The sequence below is a fragment of the Branchiostoma lanceolatum genome, chromosome 1, assembly GCF_035083965.1.
Source record: "Branchiostoma lanceolatum isolate klBraLanc5 chromosome 1, klBraLanc5.hap2, whole genome shotgun sequence".
In the NCBI taxonomy this organism is placed as follows: Eukaryota; Metazoa; Chordata; class Leptocardii; order Amphioxiformes; family Branchiostomatidae; genus Branchiostoma; species Branchiostoma lanceolatum.
Genome location: NC_089722.1, coordinates 8394473 through 8409495, shown reverse-complemented (window position 1 = coordinate 8409495; position 15023 = coordinate 8394473). Strand labels below are relative to the sequence as shown.

Below are 15023 nucleotides of genomic sequence, written 5' to 3'. Positions count from 1 at the left end.
CCGCGCTCTTGCAAGGGTCAAAGTTGAAGGTTGATGACGTTTCCAACATGGCGGAACCAGGAGCAAATTTTTGACAACTTACTACGTTTTTTGCCTGAAAAGATCTCAATTTTCAGTCTCCAGTTACGTGCAATCTATACATTGTCGATGAAGGATACTAGAACTTCTAGGAGTGTTACGTTAATAATCTTGGATTGAGTGTTTTAAGTTGTCCGTGTCGCGCACAAGCCAGGGGTCACGTAACACGTTTGCTAGCAGACGACAACAAGTATCCGCACAACTATGTTTTCGACAACAAGACTTCCTTCCAGGACGGCTTTGCCGACTTTTCTTCGATTGTCTGACACGTTTGCCACAGAGACTGCAAGGACTACGACAAGCCTGACTCGTAGTCGTAGGAACCTACCAGATCAGGTATTAGCAATCCAAAAACCCTTGGAAAAAGTTTCCAGTTCACCTTTCAACCTTACCTTTAACGTTCATCGAAGGACTGCCTCTCATTTTGGTTGTCGAGGGGATTTCAAGAACAATCCTCCATTGTTGATATGCAATGAGGACAGTGGTTTGCAAAGCCGCGCGGTCAGTATGTGGCCGTCAGGACGAAAGTCGGACTGGCAGAAAGCCCTGTCAGATGCAGAGAAAGTGGTGGGTTACCCGACATCCTTCATGAGTCTACGCTACCTCCTGAGTGATGAGCTGTCCAACGTCGCCATGCACCTGAGGAAGCTTGTTGGCACTAAGCACCCCATCCTCAAGACAGCAAGGTACTGTAATTCGGTTTAAGTTTCCCAGGACTTTATTTTGCTGTATGACAGTCACTACATGACTATGAGGGGAAAGAAGGTGTTTGCAAGTGTTTTAACTTTGTAGTTAAAACAACACACATAGTCAAATAGAGCATATGTTCACGGTATGATGAGTTTCTGAACGTTCACTGGGAGTGGGAAACCGGCAAACATAAAACCACCACTAATTACAGTAGATACTGCCGATTTCACAAATTAATTTTGTAATGGTAGCAGATATTACTGAGCAAAAACATCTGCAACATCTTGACTGTGTATTTCTCAGGGGGTTTGTGTATGATGGTAACAACAGTATGCAGACCCGGGGTCTACTGGTGCTACTGGTGTCCAAGGCTGCAGGGCCAGGTGGGGAGTGGGAGGAGGAGGAGGAGGAGGAGGGAGATGAGGAGGAGGACAGCAATGGGAGGTCCATGGTCTCTGGCATCTACCGAAGGTACTTGTAGCTACCTGATAAACCAAAATTTCAGATTATGATTATGAAAGACTCAACTTTATTGGACCAACACTCCCAATGGGACTTGCCCAAATCTTAGTGTTGGTCATATAAAGTTTAGTCTTCTTTCATAATGTTGTTTACCAACACAGATGAACTTTTGTGTAAAGTTTCAGATGACTAAGAGGATCTTCAGCTACAGAGCCTTGAACTGCATACCATCATTAAGGATTGAAAGCCTCTCAACATATGCATTCAAGAAACATTCTGCTATATAAACGACCATGTGCAAATTCTACTTTACTGATGATTATGTGTAGTTTTGGGGTGCTGTCTTGTAAGATCATGCAATTACTTTCTGAAAAATAACAAGTTTTCTCAGTGAATTGACCATTGACATCCATGGGAATAACACAAGTAATGATGTATACTAGCATACTAACATTTCTGTTGACATAATATCATCTGCTTTATATTCTGCTTTGTAGATGATTATGTGTAGTTTTGGGGTGCTGTCTTGTAAGATCATGTAATTACTTTCTGAAAAATAACAAGTTTTCTCTGTCAGTGAATTGACCATTGACATCCATGGGAATAACACAAGTAATGATGTATACTAAGCATACTAACATTTCTGTTGACATAATATCATCTGCTTTATATTCTGCTCCACTAGCCAGAGGAGTCTTGCAGAGATCACAGAGATGATCCACACGGCATACCTGATGCACCGTGGGGTCGTTAACCTTGAGGAAGTGACCTCTGCTGATGGAACAGTTGACGACATGACCTTTGGAAACAAGATGGCTGTGCTGAGTGGAGACTTCCTACTGGCTAATGCATGCACTGGGCTGGCTCGACTCAGGAACACAAAGGTGAAATATTGCTTTAGATTCCACAGTGTAAGGAAGATGGACCCCGCTAACTACCGGGCCATATCGCTCCTTTCTATCCCAGGTAAGGTTTTTTCTAGAATACTCCTAGACAGAATGAAGGATAGAACAGAAACCAAAGGAGTCCCAATTTGGTTTTAGAAGTGGAAGAGGCACAGTAGATGCCATATTTGTTGTAAGACAAATCATACAGAAAGCAAGAGAGAGAAAGGTCAACTTACACTTACACTTCATTGACTTTAAGGCTGCTTTTGATACTATTTGGAGAAAGGCATTGTGGAAAATGATGAGGGCAATAGGAGTAGATGGTAAAATTGTAAACATAGTTGAAGAGTTGTATAAGAACACACAGTGTGCAATTACAATTAACCGTCAAATCACAAATTGGTTCCAAGTTGGAGTTGGGGTCAGACAGGGGTGCCTTATGTCCCCAGTTCTCTTCAATATGTTCCTGGAGTTTGTAATGGATGAGCTGAAAAGTCTTGATCCTACCTTTCAGCTTCATGATAACCTATCCACAGAGGAAAGGTATGCAGATGACACTACACTTATTGCAGCAATATTCAGTAAATTGCAGCTCTCAACGCATGAGCTAGAAGCTGCATGCAAAAAGTGGGATTTGAAAGTGAATGCTGCAAAGTGTAAAGTCATCTCCAGTGAAACAGAAGAAAACATTTGCATAGGGGGTACAGTAGTAGAGAAGGTCCCAGAATTTGTTTTCCTTGGTAGTGTTGTTCCCGGTACCACAATTGACATCAAGAGAAGGTTATCTCTAGCAGCCTCAGCATTTGGTCGACTAAGAAAAACAGTTTGGAACCGCAAGGACATCAGTAGATGCCTGAAAGTGGGCCTCTTTCGGGCACTTATACTCCCCATAGCTACATATGCTTTTAAAACTTGGACCTTAAAAAAGATGAATGTCTCCTATTAGCCTTCGAAATGAGATGTCTACGGGCAATTCTCTACATCACGCTCCATGATCGCATACCAAATGTTGAAATCAGAGCCAAACTCAGGGCAAAAAAGACCATTGTGGAAATGGTACAGACGAGAAGGCTGAGGTGGTTTGGTCACGTCATAAGACGACCCCCACAAACACTAGTGTACAAAGCCTACAGCCAGGAGTTCGCCACCCCCAGACCCCGGGGAAGACCACCGAAGAGATGGAAAGACCAAATTGTGAAGGACACGGGCTTAAACAGTCGGGAAGCAGAGGCTAGGGCAAGGGACAGGACTACATGGAGGATCCTCCTGGAAAGCAAGGGGCCAGTTTCTGGCCTGAGCACATAGGCAGTAGGCAGGTGTAAGAAAAATTGAACTTCTCACTAAAGGAACAAAAAGTCAGCATCTTTGTCAATACTGTAACGCTTGACAAAGTATGCTTTTGAAATTGTTTATTGTTAGCCAAAGCCCAGCTTTCTGATAGTCTACATACCTCTCAATGAAAAAGTGAAAATGTCTTTTTTGGATGAGAAAATAAACAAGTCAACATTTACATTTACACATATAATACATATGCCTTAACTTTCTATTTTCTGATATGGAAATGATTGGAGACTATACAAACTTCATGTATCTTTGATATTCAAAAGAAGGTTGTATATGGCATTTGAAGATACAAATGTAGGTTCTTTCTGCCCCTTGTCTGTAGGTTGTGGAGATTGTGTCCAGTGCCATTGCAGACATGATGGAGGGATCCTTTCTACTGGAGCAGGACAACCAGGGTGTCACCTTCCTGCCAGATAAGGACTGGGCCATCAAGGACTGGACCAACCACACCTTCCTCTGCTCGGCCAGTCTCATCGCCAAGTCCTGCCAGGCCGCCATGATGCTGGCCGGTCATCGGCTGGACGTACAGAAGAAGGCCTACAACTATGGGAAGCACATGGGGCTGGCTCACAGGGTATAAAGTAGTCTTAACTCTCTATCATTCTGTTGTACTAGATCAAATTTGGTCTATAAATGAGCCCATAGCTGAGATTAGGTTGACATACTGTAACCCAAAGTAACAGAGTCACTGATGATACTGGTGTTGAAGTTCTGAACCAGAACTACTAGTATGTGGATCCAGATGTCTTACTGAGGAATGACTGCATTGCAGTAGATGTTGGTTAGCTGAGGAATGAGTCCACTCTACTTTACACGCCAAAGTCACAAAAAAGTCAGCAACTGTAGCTACATGCACATTGTATTCTGTACATATTGGGAACACCTGTCTTTTCAAGCCTTCTTATTTTTGCGTGGGCTGATGGAAGGATGCCCCTTTTTGTTTTGTCGTTGAATGTGTGTATAACAATGTTATCTCTTTGTTTTTCAGCTCCATGCTGACCTCCTGCCCTTCTCCGACACCAGTGACCCCAACATGCCCTTTGCCCTGACCTCTGCCCCCCTGGTGCTGCACATGGAGCATGCTGGGAGGGCGGCAGTCACAGACAAAATCACTCAGGTTAGTACAAAAATCCTACAGTAACGTCAAGTAGTCTCGAAACAGAAACTTCACATGTTTAAGTCTGCAAATTTGGGTATGGTATGCCTTATAAAATGCTAGTCTTCTTTTGGCTTGAGTACCTTGTCCTTTGTACTGCATTCAGTATATCCATCAGGAATGTTATCCACTTTTAATTTAACATGAAGATTTTTCCTCTCAACCAAGGTTTCAGACAAGTCGATGAAAGTTGACTACAAGCAGCTCCGCCTGGAGGTTCTGAAAGGTCCTGCAATCCACGCTGCTAAGGAACTGTGCTACGACCATGCCCAGAGGGCGCTCGCTGCGGTGACTGTGTTTCAGGAGTCGGAGGCTAAAAGTGCTCTTGAGAACATGACCAGGGCTGTCACAAGGTTCTGAGCTTCAAGAGGATTATCATTCACACCATCAAAAACACAAAGCAACTAGATAACTACTTTTGTATAAAGAGGCCAAGAGAGAACCAGTGTTTCATATTGATCAAACCAGTGAATGTACAATGACATTTTGGGTGACACTGTTGAAATAGATTTGGTAGCTATCTACAGGTACATGCATGTATTTGTTAAAACAATACCTCTGGTCCTTAATCAGTCTTTTACAGGAAAATGTTTGGTATTTTGTGTTTATATAGTACATGTATTTTCTTATTCCAAAGTTGGGTTCTTGTGTGTTACATTGATTTTACTGTCAAGTGGCATTATATTTAATGCATTCTCTATATCCTGAAGACATGGTCATCAAATGCATTATAGAGATTTCATAAAGTCTGTACCTATGGAACATTATTGGGAAAAGATGAGTTTTTGAAATATTAGTGTCTGATAACATGGTTTCATTATTTCTTTCATAGCTGTAGTTGTAGTGACTTCTGGCTATGGAAACTATATCATGAATGAATAAATTGGTGCATCAGGATATGTTAAACTTAAAGGGATTTTAAGAAATATTAAAGTGAAAGTTTGGTACAGTGATTTCAGTGTCCTGTTTTGTAATGGAATAAGGAAATCTAATGCTGCTCACATAAACATAATACAAATTGGTTTATTGCTAGAATTCAGGAGCATGTGCACTGTGTGTAATACATGTATAGTCCTAGAATTTTTCTTTGTCCGTACTATTGTTGTGCCATATGTGTGTAGTCTAGCTCATGTGTAGAATTAACTATTCTACATTGCCATAATTTTCCTTTTGAATTTTACAAATGGTAAATGTCATTTACATGTGTCACTATAGATAAGGTTCTACAAAAAATTAAAATTTACACTGCATCTTGTTGTACCTTGTTTCTTTTATTAACACAGATTCAATACTTCATCATTATCTAAGAGATCATGTTGTTACTGTACCACAAAATACCTCTACATTATCTTCAAGCAGATGCATTGTTCTTGTCCCATTCAGCTGTTTCGCCAATGGTCACCACAAATCATAATGCTGAAGACAATATATAAGTTATTCTTGTTAAATTCGGAAATTTTTGATGTCCAAAAAGTAGAGATCATTCTCCGGGATTATTACACAGTATGAAACAATCTTCAATGCAACAGAAATACAGAACAGATTGTCTTCAATGATTACTTATGTTCACATTACACCAGTATGTCTGATTCAGCTGAGATTCAAAGATGTTGCACTCAGTACATACCTACACTAAAGACACATTACTAAGAACAAACTACGGATGATTTGCTAGTCTTAGAGTTTTCCTTTCGGATATTGCCATTTCTCATACCTTAAGTTGCAACAAAACTGATATTCAAAACAAACCCAAGCATTCCTTTGTATTCTCAACATTCTTCTACACGAACATGTATGTTTAAATCATCATCACAAACACTTAGAGAAAGTTACTTTCATAATCACTATAGATGTGAGTATGTAGGCCTTAGAAAACAAGAACCCAAGAACTCAAGTACATAAACAAATCACAATTGACTGATAATATTTTTGGCATAACAATGGCACTTTATGGCCCTGTAGGAGGTGGCAGAATTGCTGATGTGCAAATTTCTTAAACTGTGAAAGTAAAATGTCAGGTATTCAAGGGACCATCTCTCTGCAACCACATACTTCAGGATTCTAGTTTTGATCTGCAGTAAAATGTCACATGTTAAACTCTGGTCTGTTTTTCATATGCACTTCCATGAAATACAAAGCCAGGGTTTGAAAACATTTTCAATAAATATAACAAAATATGGTTAGTTTTTCTTGCTGCCGGAGTCTGCAGATCGCATGTCTCTCTGATGGGATCTGATGCTCTGTCTCATCTCCTCGATTTCTGGGGTGATGTCCTCCTTCATTCCCGCCTCCTCCTCATCTTGTTCCCTCTGGAAAGGTACAGGATGCAAAGATATTATGACATTGAAGATGGAAGGTGGCACAAGGTCAAAAGTTAGTTCAGAGCCAAAAGGTGGGAACAGCAAGGGGTACAAGGTCAAAGATGACTTCAAAGCCAAAATGTGGGAACAGCAAGGGGTACAATGTCAAAGATGACTTCAAAACCAAAAGGTGGGAACAGCAAGAGTACAAGATCAAAAACGAGTGCAAAGCAAAAAGGTGGGAACAGCAAGGGGAACAGCAAGAGGTACAATCACCCTCTTTCATCTGGTTACAAGTTTGGTAGCATCAACAAAATGCACCTGCTAAACCATGTTGCCTAACGGGTGTTCCTACCTCTGCTATTTGCGCTTTCTCCCAGGCGCTCTGGTTGTTTGTCTTCAGGGACTTCTGTTTCTCCATGTGCTTCATCAGCTGCAGCTGTTCACGGGCAGCAATCTTTGCCTCCTCATACTCCTCTGGCTGGAAGATAAGGTAAAAAGTTAGATAAAGGTCTCATAGCCTTTGTGCGGTTGTGGGGCAGTGTGTCTTGAGCACTGTATTTATTGGAGGATGGAGCCCATCCCTCCCCTTCAAGTTCTTACTCTGTTTTAGCTCCCCAACTGAAACCAGGTACCAATTTACACCTGGGTGCAGTGAGGAAAGTGGTGTAAGGGGCTTTTTCCAAGGACACAATGTCAAGCCGGGGATTGAAACTGAATCTCATGTCTGCTGGCCTAACCACTCAGCCACACAAAAACTGTGTGTAAAATTCTAAAATGATCCGTCTACTGCCCTTTGATGGAAGGGCTACAGGGTAAGTTTGTCAGATGTTTGGCACTGTCCATCCTATCACTTCAAATACAGTAGAGATGCAAGATTAAGTTGCCTGACTTGACCGAAATATCTCTTCCCTTTCTTCATGAAGTGATATCTTCATCACTTACCGAAAGAATTTCACGAAGCTCCTCAAGGTCATCTTCTGAAGTCATGTGACCTGGGAAGAAGTTTTTGGTAATATCCGACATCTTCGGCACATCTGCTTCCAGGTCATCAATACTGTCCACTTCTTTGACGTTCGTAGACTTCGTCCCGTTCGTCAGCGGTTTCTTCTCCTCAGCTTTCGTGGGCTTCTTTGGTTTCTTGTCTGAGTTTGCTTCTGCCGATGATTCAGGATTCCTAACAACAAAGGTCTTCTTCCCATCGGCTCTTTCTTCCTCCACTTCATTGGCCACTGCCTGGACATTGAGGTCGACCATTCCCTGCTCCATTTCCTGGTTCTGGAGATAATCATGCCAATAATGCTGGGAGAAGCCATGTGAACAAGCATTGGGACAGACGTGAATTGCAAGCAATGAAATGTAATTTGATTAGTTTGTTAGGATACATGTATGATGGTGGAGAGAGTTACATAACCAGTGACATGATTTAGAGGAGTATGGAGGCATAACAACACAAGGGGTAGGCACAGAAGAAACAGATAAACAAGGAACATTAAAAGTTGGAAACATATTCAAACATCAGGTAAAACATAGAGTACTAAATAACACAGAACAGCCAAAGTTATGTCCATGGTGCATGCAGGGTAGTACAAAGGAACCATGTGCCAGTCTTCTAAAGGAGATGCATTCTGGCAATGTTATCTAGTGTATCAAATGCTGTGTGCCAAGAACATCCACTGGATATTTAGAGCAATATACACATATTTACGTATGTTTTCAATAAACAAAAGCAATTTCACCATTGTTGTGATTGACAGCAGTCAGTTTCCAAAACATCAATAACAATCATATGGAACAGTAGGGAATTTATTACAAAAGCCTGAAAGTATGCTTTTATGGGACTATACTTAATTTTGGATGCTGCACAGCACCAAAATGTACAGAGAGCTATGCATAGGAAGTTACATGTACAGTAGGATGTTAATGGTTTAAACAGAACACAAAACTAAAACTGAGCCTCCAAAAATGGAAAAGGGCTGCCAAATGCAACATTGTGATGCACAACATCTATGAAAATTCACTACATGTTTCCTGTTAGTATCACTCATCAAAAACTGACACCTGCACAAAAACTGAGAAAGCGGTGCTATTTCTTTATTGAAAACAAGAATGGTGAAGATCTCCCCCCCATTCTCTTAAACTGTGCGCAGAATTTTCTTTCATTTCAAACTTTCATCTTAAAAATCTATACTATTCCCTTCTTTTTTCAAAAGGTATTTAGCTTTGACCACAAATCCTATGTACACATACATGTACAGTTGTAGTTTGTCCGTTTATACAGTTCATTCATAAGGTGTTACATATTTGTCAACAATTGATTTTGGATTAAAAACATCTTTAAGATATGGTTGTACAAGGACTGGAGTTGTATGAGGATGCACACATTTGTAGAAAGGGACAACTATTCATGTTTTAGTTTTATACATCCATGTCTAATATTTCAATTCTTTATTCAGTTGCCTCTATCTTGTAATAAAGTAGCCAATGCTTTTATACTGTACACTAACTACAAGCTTCTTTCAAATGTACAAAACAATCTCACATGAAGGTAATCTGTCATAACTTGATTTGGCAAATGCTTTAAGGACTCAGCTGGCAGCTGTCAATCACAACAGTGTGGCTGACAAAGTCAAAGAGCTGTGTATTTTCTTCCTGCTCTTTCCTTCTAAAACTGCATCTGTAATATTCTTGAAGACAGGTTTTGATGTATCACCTGATCAGTTGCTGCATTTGGATACGTTTTCATGTGTCCACAGAACTAGTAGAAGTCATAATCTAAAACTTTAGCAAAAGGAATGAAGCAGCAAGGACTGTGAAGAGGAAATTACACAAAAATGCTGGAGCAGAATTCTTTTCAAAGGCATAGTTTATTTTGCTTTTATTTTCTGTCAACCATCGGGAGTAAATTTCTTCTTAGTGGCAACATTTTTTATTCTCTCCCTTTTCCACTTTTCAATCCTTCCTTCCAGTTGACATGCTTATGAACTTTTGGATACTAGTATCTCCACAATTGCACGCTTTTCCAATACCTTGTGGCTAAATCCCACACTTGTAGATATTTCAAAATCTGCAATAGAAAGAGAGCAGAAGCCCTGAATGCAAGCATGATCAAACTGTCCAAATAAATAGTCAAATCTGTACAAGTGACCACCTCTACAATGCCTGACCAAAGCGACCACTTTTTTGGTGGTCCCTTAGATAATTTTTCCCGTCGACACAAGCATTAAGAATCCTGTCTATAGTGACCACCTGTCCAGATTTTATCGGTCCCCTGAGTGGTCTTCTTGGGCAGTTTTGACTGTGTTTTGACAGTGCAAGCCAACTGAAGTGTTAGGAGGGTTAAGTCCTGTGCATGCACCCTGGAGTCGCGTGCTTGGTGAGTAGTTTTCCACACTGCTGGACATCATACCTCCTCATCCAGGTCGACTTCTCCGGGCATGTCCAGACCTGCCCAGCTCCCGGGTTCTAATTTTCTCAACTTCACCTCCACTTTTGTCCCCAGTAAATTCACACAACTCTTTTCTACATCAATCATCTGAAACAATGGGAAAAAAATCATCAGATTTACACAAACAAGATCATATCATTTCATGGAAAACCTACTCTCAAAGAAGGCACAATAATGATAATGATAACAGATGTGTTGAACTTACCCCTCTAAGTACGACGTCTTGTTGGAACTGACTATTCCCCTGGTCAAATACAACATTCATCTTCACCTGCAACATACCATACAAAATACACTTGTGTTAGAACATTTTGAGCCCAAGTGGGTGACCAAGTAATGTATACAGAAAACACACAAAACAATTGATGCAAAAAACTACATTTCCATACAAAAGTGCCAATAACTACATAACACAGTATACAATGTATGCAATGAGTTTTTAACTGTACAAATCATTCCTGTCAATGACAATAGTGTTCGGCTGAACTCACCCTGACTTTGTTGGCCTCCACAAATGTTTTCTCAGGGTCACAGACCTTGGCGTAGATTGAGATGACAACTAAAGCTCCTGTCTGATGCCAGTCAAAGCGACAGGCCACGTTTTTCGTGTCACCCTGAAGGGAAAAAGATAACAAGCATTTTGAGAAAGTGACTTCAATTGTTCCATTCTTGCATGAGACGGTCTGAGACCTGAAAAAGGTTTCTCAAACAAATACTTCTCATCCATCTTTTGATCATGAGTACCAAATTCCATTTTTTGTATTTTGTAACAAAGATCTTTAATGTACAGCTACAGGATCCCTTATCTTGTGACAACCTTACCTCCTCCTTGACCCAGACATGCTTGCCTTTACTGCATCCCGCCTGACTCAGGAACTCATTAAAATCAGTCGTCCTCTTGGTGCAGCAGGACCAGAACTTATAACTGGAGAAACAAAATACCAGCATGTCATGTCACATAATACATTTTCAGTAGCTGCAACAGTACAATCAAGAAGCTTAGTGCTGGTGATGTGGATGAAAATGTTAAGTTTCAACGGTTTCTGTTATTTGCTCTGTAAAGTTATCATCTATTATGTAACCTTCAGGGCTTGTGTACAAACGTTGTTTACTTGAATTGAAATATGATTGTTCAAGAAATAATTTGATTGGTCTCATCTTGGTCTATATGCTAATAAAGATAGTCAGCTCTCACCCTTCATGGAAGGTAGGTGTGCCAGGATGATACCAGCAGTCTTCCTCATTACTCTGCTCATCCTCGTACGTCTTCTTACAGGCGTTATTTTTGCACGTTGTTCCAACCGACACCTCCCCAGCCGCAGAGTTCTCTTCAGATTCCTCCTCTGCTGGTTTCTGCTTAGCTAAGGCCTGTTTCAGGGAAGCACCTACTGTGGTTTTTAACCTTTGTAGAGGCTCCTTTGGGCTGGAGACAAAGGGAAAAGACAAAAGCTGTTGGTTTCATTGTATCTTGGAATAAGAGTGACGACTCAAGGAATATGTTTTGTGTCAGAACATGAAAATGTTTTGTATACAGACACTTATTCAACAACTCCTGACGTTGCAAATACTTTCTACACTGTCACAGATGCACTATCAACATGTGCATACAGCATATAGCATACTAGTAGTTGTCTGCATACAGCAACTAATTTTCTTCCTAATAGTATTCAACATCTTTTTTAATAATCGCTCAAAAATAAATGCATACCTTACCTAAGAGTAAGATTTTGTTATCATTTAGGCCGATTATTCTCAGACAGATTCTTAGATAATTAGCTAGACAAACTGAAATAATTCTCGAGCTCAGAAAAGCATCTACCAACCTGGGCCTTTCCGTCACTTCCCGGGGCAAGGGTGCCCTGAATTCTCTAACCTCATTTCTGTCTCCTGAATTTGAGTTTTGTTTTGCAGGTTCCACAGGTTTGGTGTTGCTGTGACGTCCAGTTGTGCAGCCGGGAAAGTTGAGGAACACAGTGAAGTCTGTAGACTTCTTTTTACAACAGGACCAACTTTTCTGGGCATCGTGGAAGATGGGCCCACCAGCATGGTAGGTGCAGGCAGCTGTAATAATACAGAAAATAATAACAATGAATCAAAGACCTTATAGTCAAATTAATAAATCAAAGACTTGATGAACCAATTAATCATCTTTCTCACACGATATGTAAATCAGTTATGCATACAAAAGTACCCTGGGGTTATAAACAAGACTGACCCCTCTTTGCTTCAATTGATAAATGTGTATCTCGATCAGGCACTTTTGTTGTGCATATTTTGGTGGTCCAAAGAGGCCTTTTCTGTGCTTTTAGGACACTTGAATTGGGGAAGTTTTGCTTGAATGTAGCTAAGAAGTACTCATTTACTAGAAACTCAATAGCTCCGAAGCCCAGCACACATGACAAAACATTCACTGACTTGTGTTGACGATTTCTATTTTGACAGGAGAAATCACCATATTTGGTCATCATCCGTTGGAGGAAGAAGCGCCTTTGTCTTTTTTGTTATGGGGCAGTGGAACACAAAATGCCTTGCACAAAACGAACAAACAGTGTTACTAGCGTTATGGCTGAAGGGTGAACTTCAACTGGAGGTCAGCTGATGATCATGACGTCTACTCTAAAACTCATTTTCTACCTGATCGATCTGTTTACCGGCAAGCAAAGAACATGGAAAACGACAGATTTGCTTACGGTAAACTCTAAAATTTGATGCCAAGAATAATCTATCAAATAGGAAATCGGGCACGCGTTATAGCCTTATATGATGCTGCTGCTCAAGTTTACAACGACTCTAACGAGAACTCGTGCCTTCCGAGCCCCCCTCCCAACATTCCTTCCAGAAAAATCCCTACACTGTTCGCTCACTTTATCTAGTTCTCCTGACGTTATATCCATATTTTCAGACATATTCTATTAGCTACGCTATTCCTCTGATACTTGACATCAATACTTACAATCATTGTTCTTCTTAGGGTCGAATTTTTTGCCGCAACCCTTGTTGTAGCACAGAACCTCCGCCATGCTGCTTTCGCCGCAGAAATTGGAAGTGCCGGAAATGGAACCTACCGGCTTGACGTCATCATTTCTGGAAACTTCGCTTCCGGTATAAACCGTACATTTTGGCAACGCCCCCGGCACTTTACCTGAACTCCAGACTTCCAATGCCTCTGCAAGAAGGGGGATAACCCTTTGTCGGTCCTCTGTCAAATCCTACTAGGTGCTTGTCTACACTGTTCTTACATTCGTTTATGGCATTTAAGTTGATCACACATGGAATCAAGCACTTGCAAATGCCGGAGAGACTGGGGTTTATTTTGTACTCTTCGTCGTCAGCCTGGGATGAGCATTGTGCACATTACTCTGATTACACATTTGGTTAAACGTTACGTTGTATTACTTTGGGTTTATCGAGGTTACAGTATAGATTTGTTTACACATTAGGGTATCTCGGCATGCTTCGGGGGAACAGCCTAGAGCTCGTTTTCGTGTGTACGCCTGAGGAGATATCTTGCATGCTACTCATATGCTACTGCTATGCATATAATTCTACTCTGCTCTACTCATGCTTCTAGGTTCTGCAGCTAAATTTTAGCGCGCTATGAATAGCGCTACCATACAGACGGCACCGAAGACGATAGAGGGACAATGTTTTTACCTCGTATTTGTAACTTCATGTTAGACAAGTGAACAGCCCTGTACATCCTTTTTTTACACTGGCAGGTGATCGGTACACGTGACGGTAAACTGACCGAGGGATTTTATCCTAATTCTCACAACTTAGAAGAAGCACTACAGACTAAATATGAACTGGTATGTCACGCAGGTTTCGTCACGCAACAGAGTTAGATGAAATGGGGAAACAAGTGTATTTGCACACGAAATGTTTTATTTTCCTGAAGAATATGAAGTACAAACTTAGAAAAGTATGATATATCAAAAGTAGGTAGAATGTATTGAAATGAAAAATCGTTAAACGAAAAAAAATGAATACTCAATAAACAAATAAGTACATTTTATCAAAATTTTGAACAAAAATATGCAATCACTTATGTGGAAGAACGTTTACGCGATAAAACGTGCACAAAATGATACAATTCTTCATGACGCAAAGAATTGCCAGCATCACTGACATGAATACATTAAAAGGAAAAAATTGGATTTGATTTTCGTACATGCATGGATGGCGAAAATATCAGCAACATCTCTATCATGAAAACGCGTACGTCAAACGAAAAATGACATCATTTGGGTAATGCTAACGTCACTTGAATACATCCATTGAACGAAATAATGCCGTCACTTGGGTAGAATAACGTTTTGTGTTACAAAAGAGGCTCAACAAAATGCACACAAAATGCATTCTCAAATTGTCACTAAGCTATACATGGTTCTCAAAACTAATACTAATAATCACTAGGAGTGAATTTCTGATATGGTAGACGTGGCCGCTTCACACGCTCGCAAACCGGTACCGCTGTCTTCTTGTTCGTCCTCTTCTTCTTGGAGCGCTTCTTGGCACTGAAGGAACAACATTTCCCATGGCATTCGAATTTCTGTAAATTTTGTTTTACATTGGTACATGCACACAGCATACATATGACTTAAAAGAGAGGTCAAGGCTCGGTGATGCTGGGTAGATTACTGGCATGACATGCGAAG

The 15023-nt window shown here is 40.6% G+C and overlaps 2 protein-coding genes across 3 annotated transcripts; one reads left to right on the top strand and one right to left on the bottom strand.

The window, feature by feature from the left end:
- The first annotated feature begins 15 nt into the window (after positions 1–15).
- Positions 16–5867, top strand: LOC136441445 (all trans-polyprenyl-diphosphate synthase PDSS2-like). The gene is made up of 6 exons (XM_066437761.1): positions 16–764; positions 1072–1239; positions 1916–2114; positions 3784–4035; positions 4450–4578; positions 4786–5867. Exons 1-6 carry the CDS (start codon positions 283–285, stop codon positions 4975–4977), a joined length of 1422 nt encoding a protein of 473 aa, XP_066293858.1. The 5' UTR covers positions 16–282; the 3' UTR covers positions 4978–5867.
- LOC136441018 (cysteine and histidine-rich domain-containing protein 1-like) lies at positions 5868–13449 on the bottom strand. 2 transcript variants are annotated; one of them, XM_066437254.1, is made up of 10 exons: positions 13319–13449; positions 12189–12426; positions 11561–11788; positions 11188–11290; positions 10857–10979; positions 10571–10636; positions 10327–10452; positions 7863–8219; positions 7273–7398; positions 5868–6926 (listed from the first exon to the last, which is right to left on the bottom strand). In XM_066437254.1, exons 1-10 carry the CDS (start codon positions 13383–13385, stop codon positions 6798–6800), a joined length of 1563 nt encoding a protein of 520 aa, XP_066293351.1. In that variant the 5' UTR covers positions 13386–13449; the 3' UTR covers positions 5868–6797. The 2 variants fall into 2 exon arrangements, with proteins under 2 accessions (XP_066293351.1, XP_066293367.1); XM_066437270.1 differs by having other exon boundaries at positions 7863–8195.
- Positions 13450–15023: the final 1574 nt, after the last annotated feature.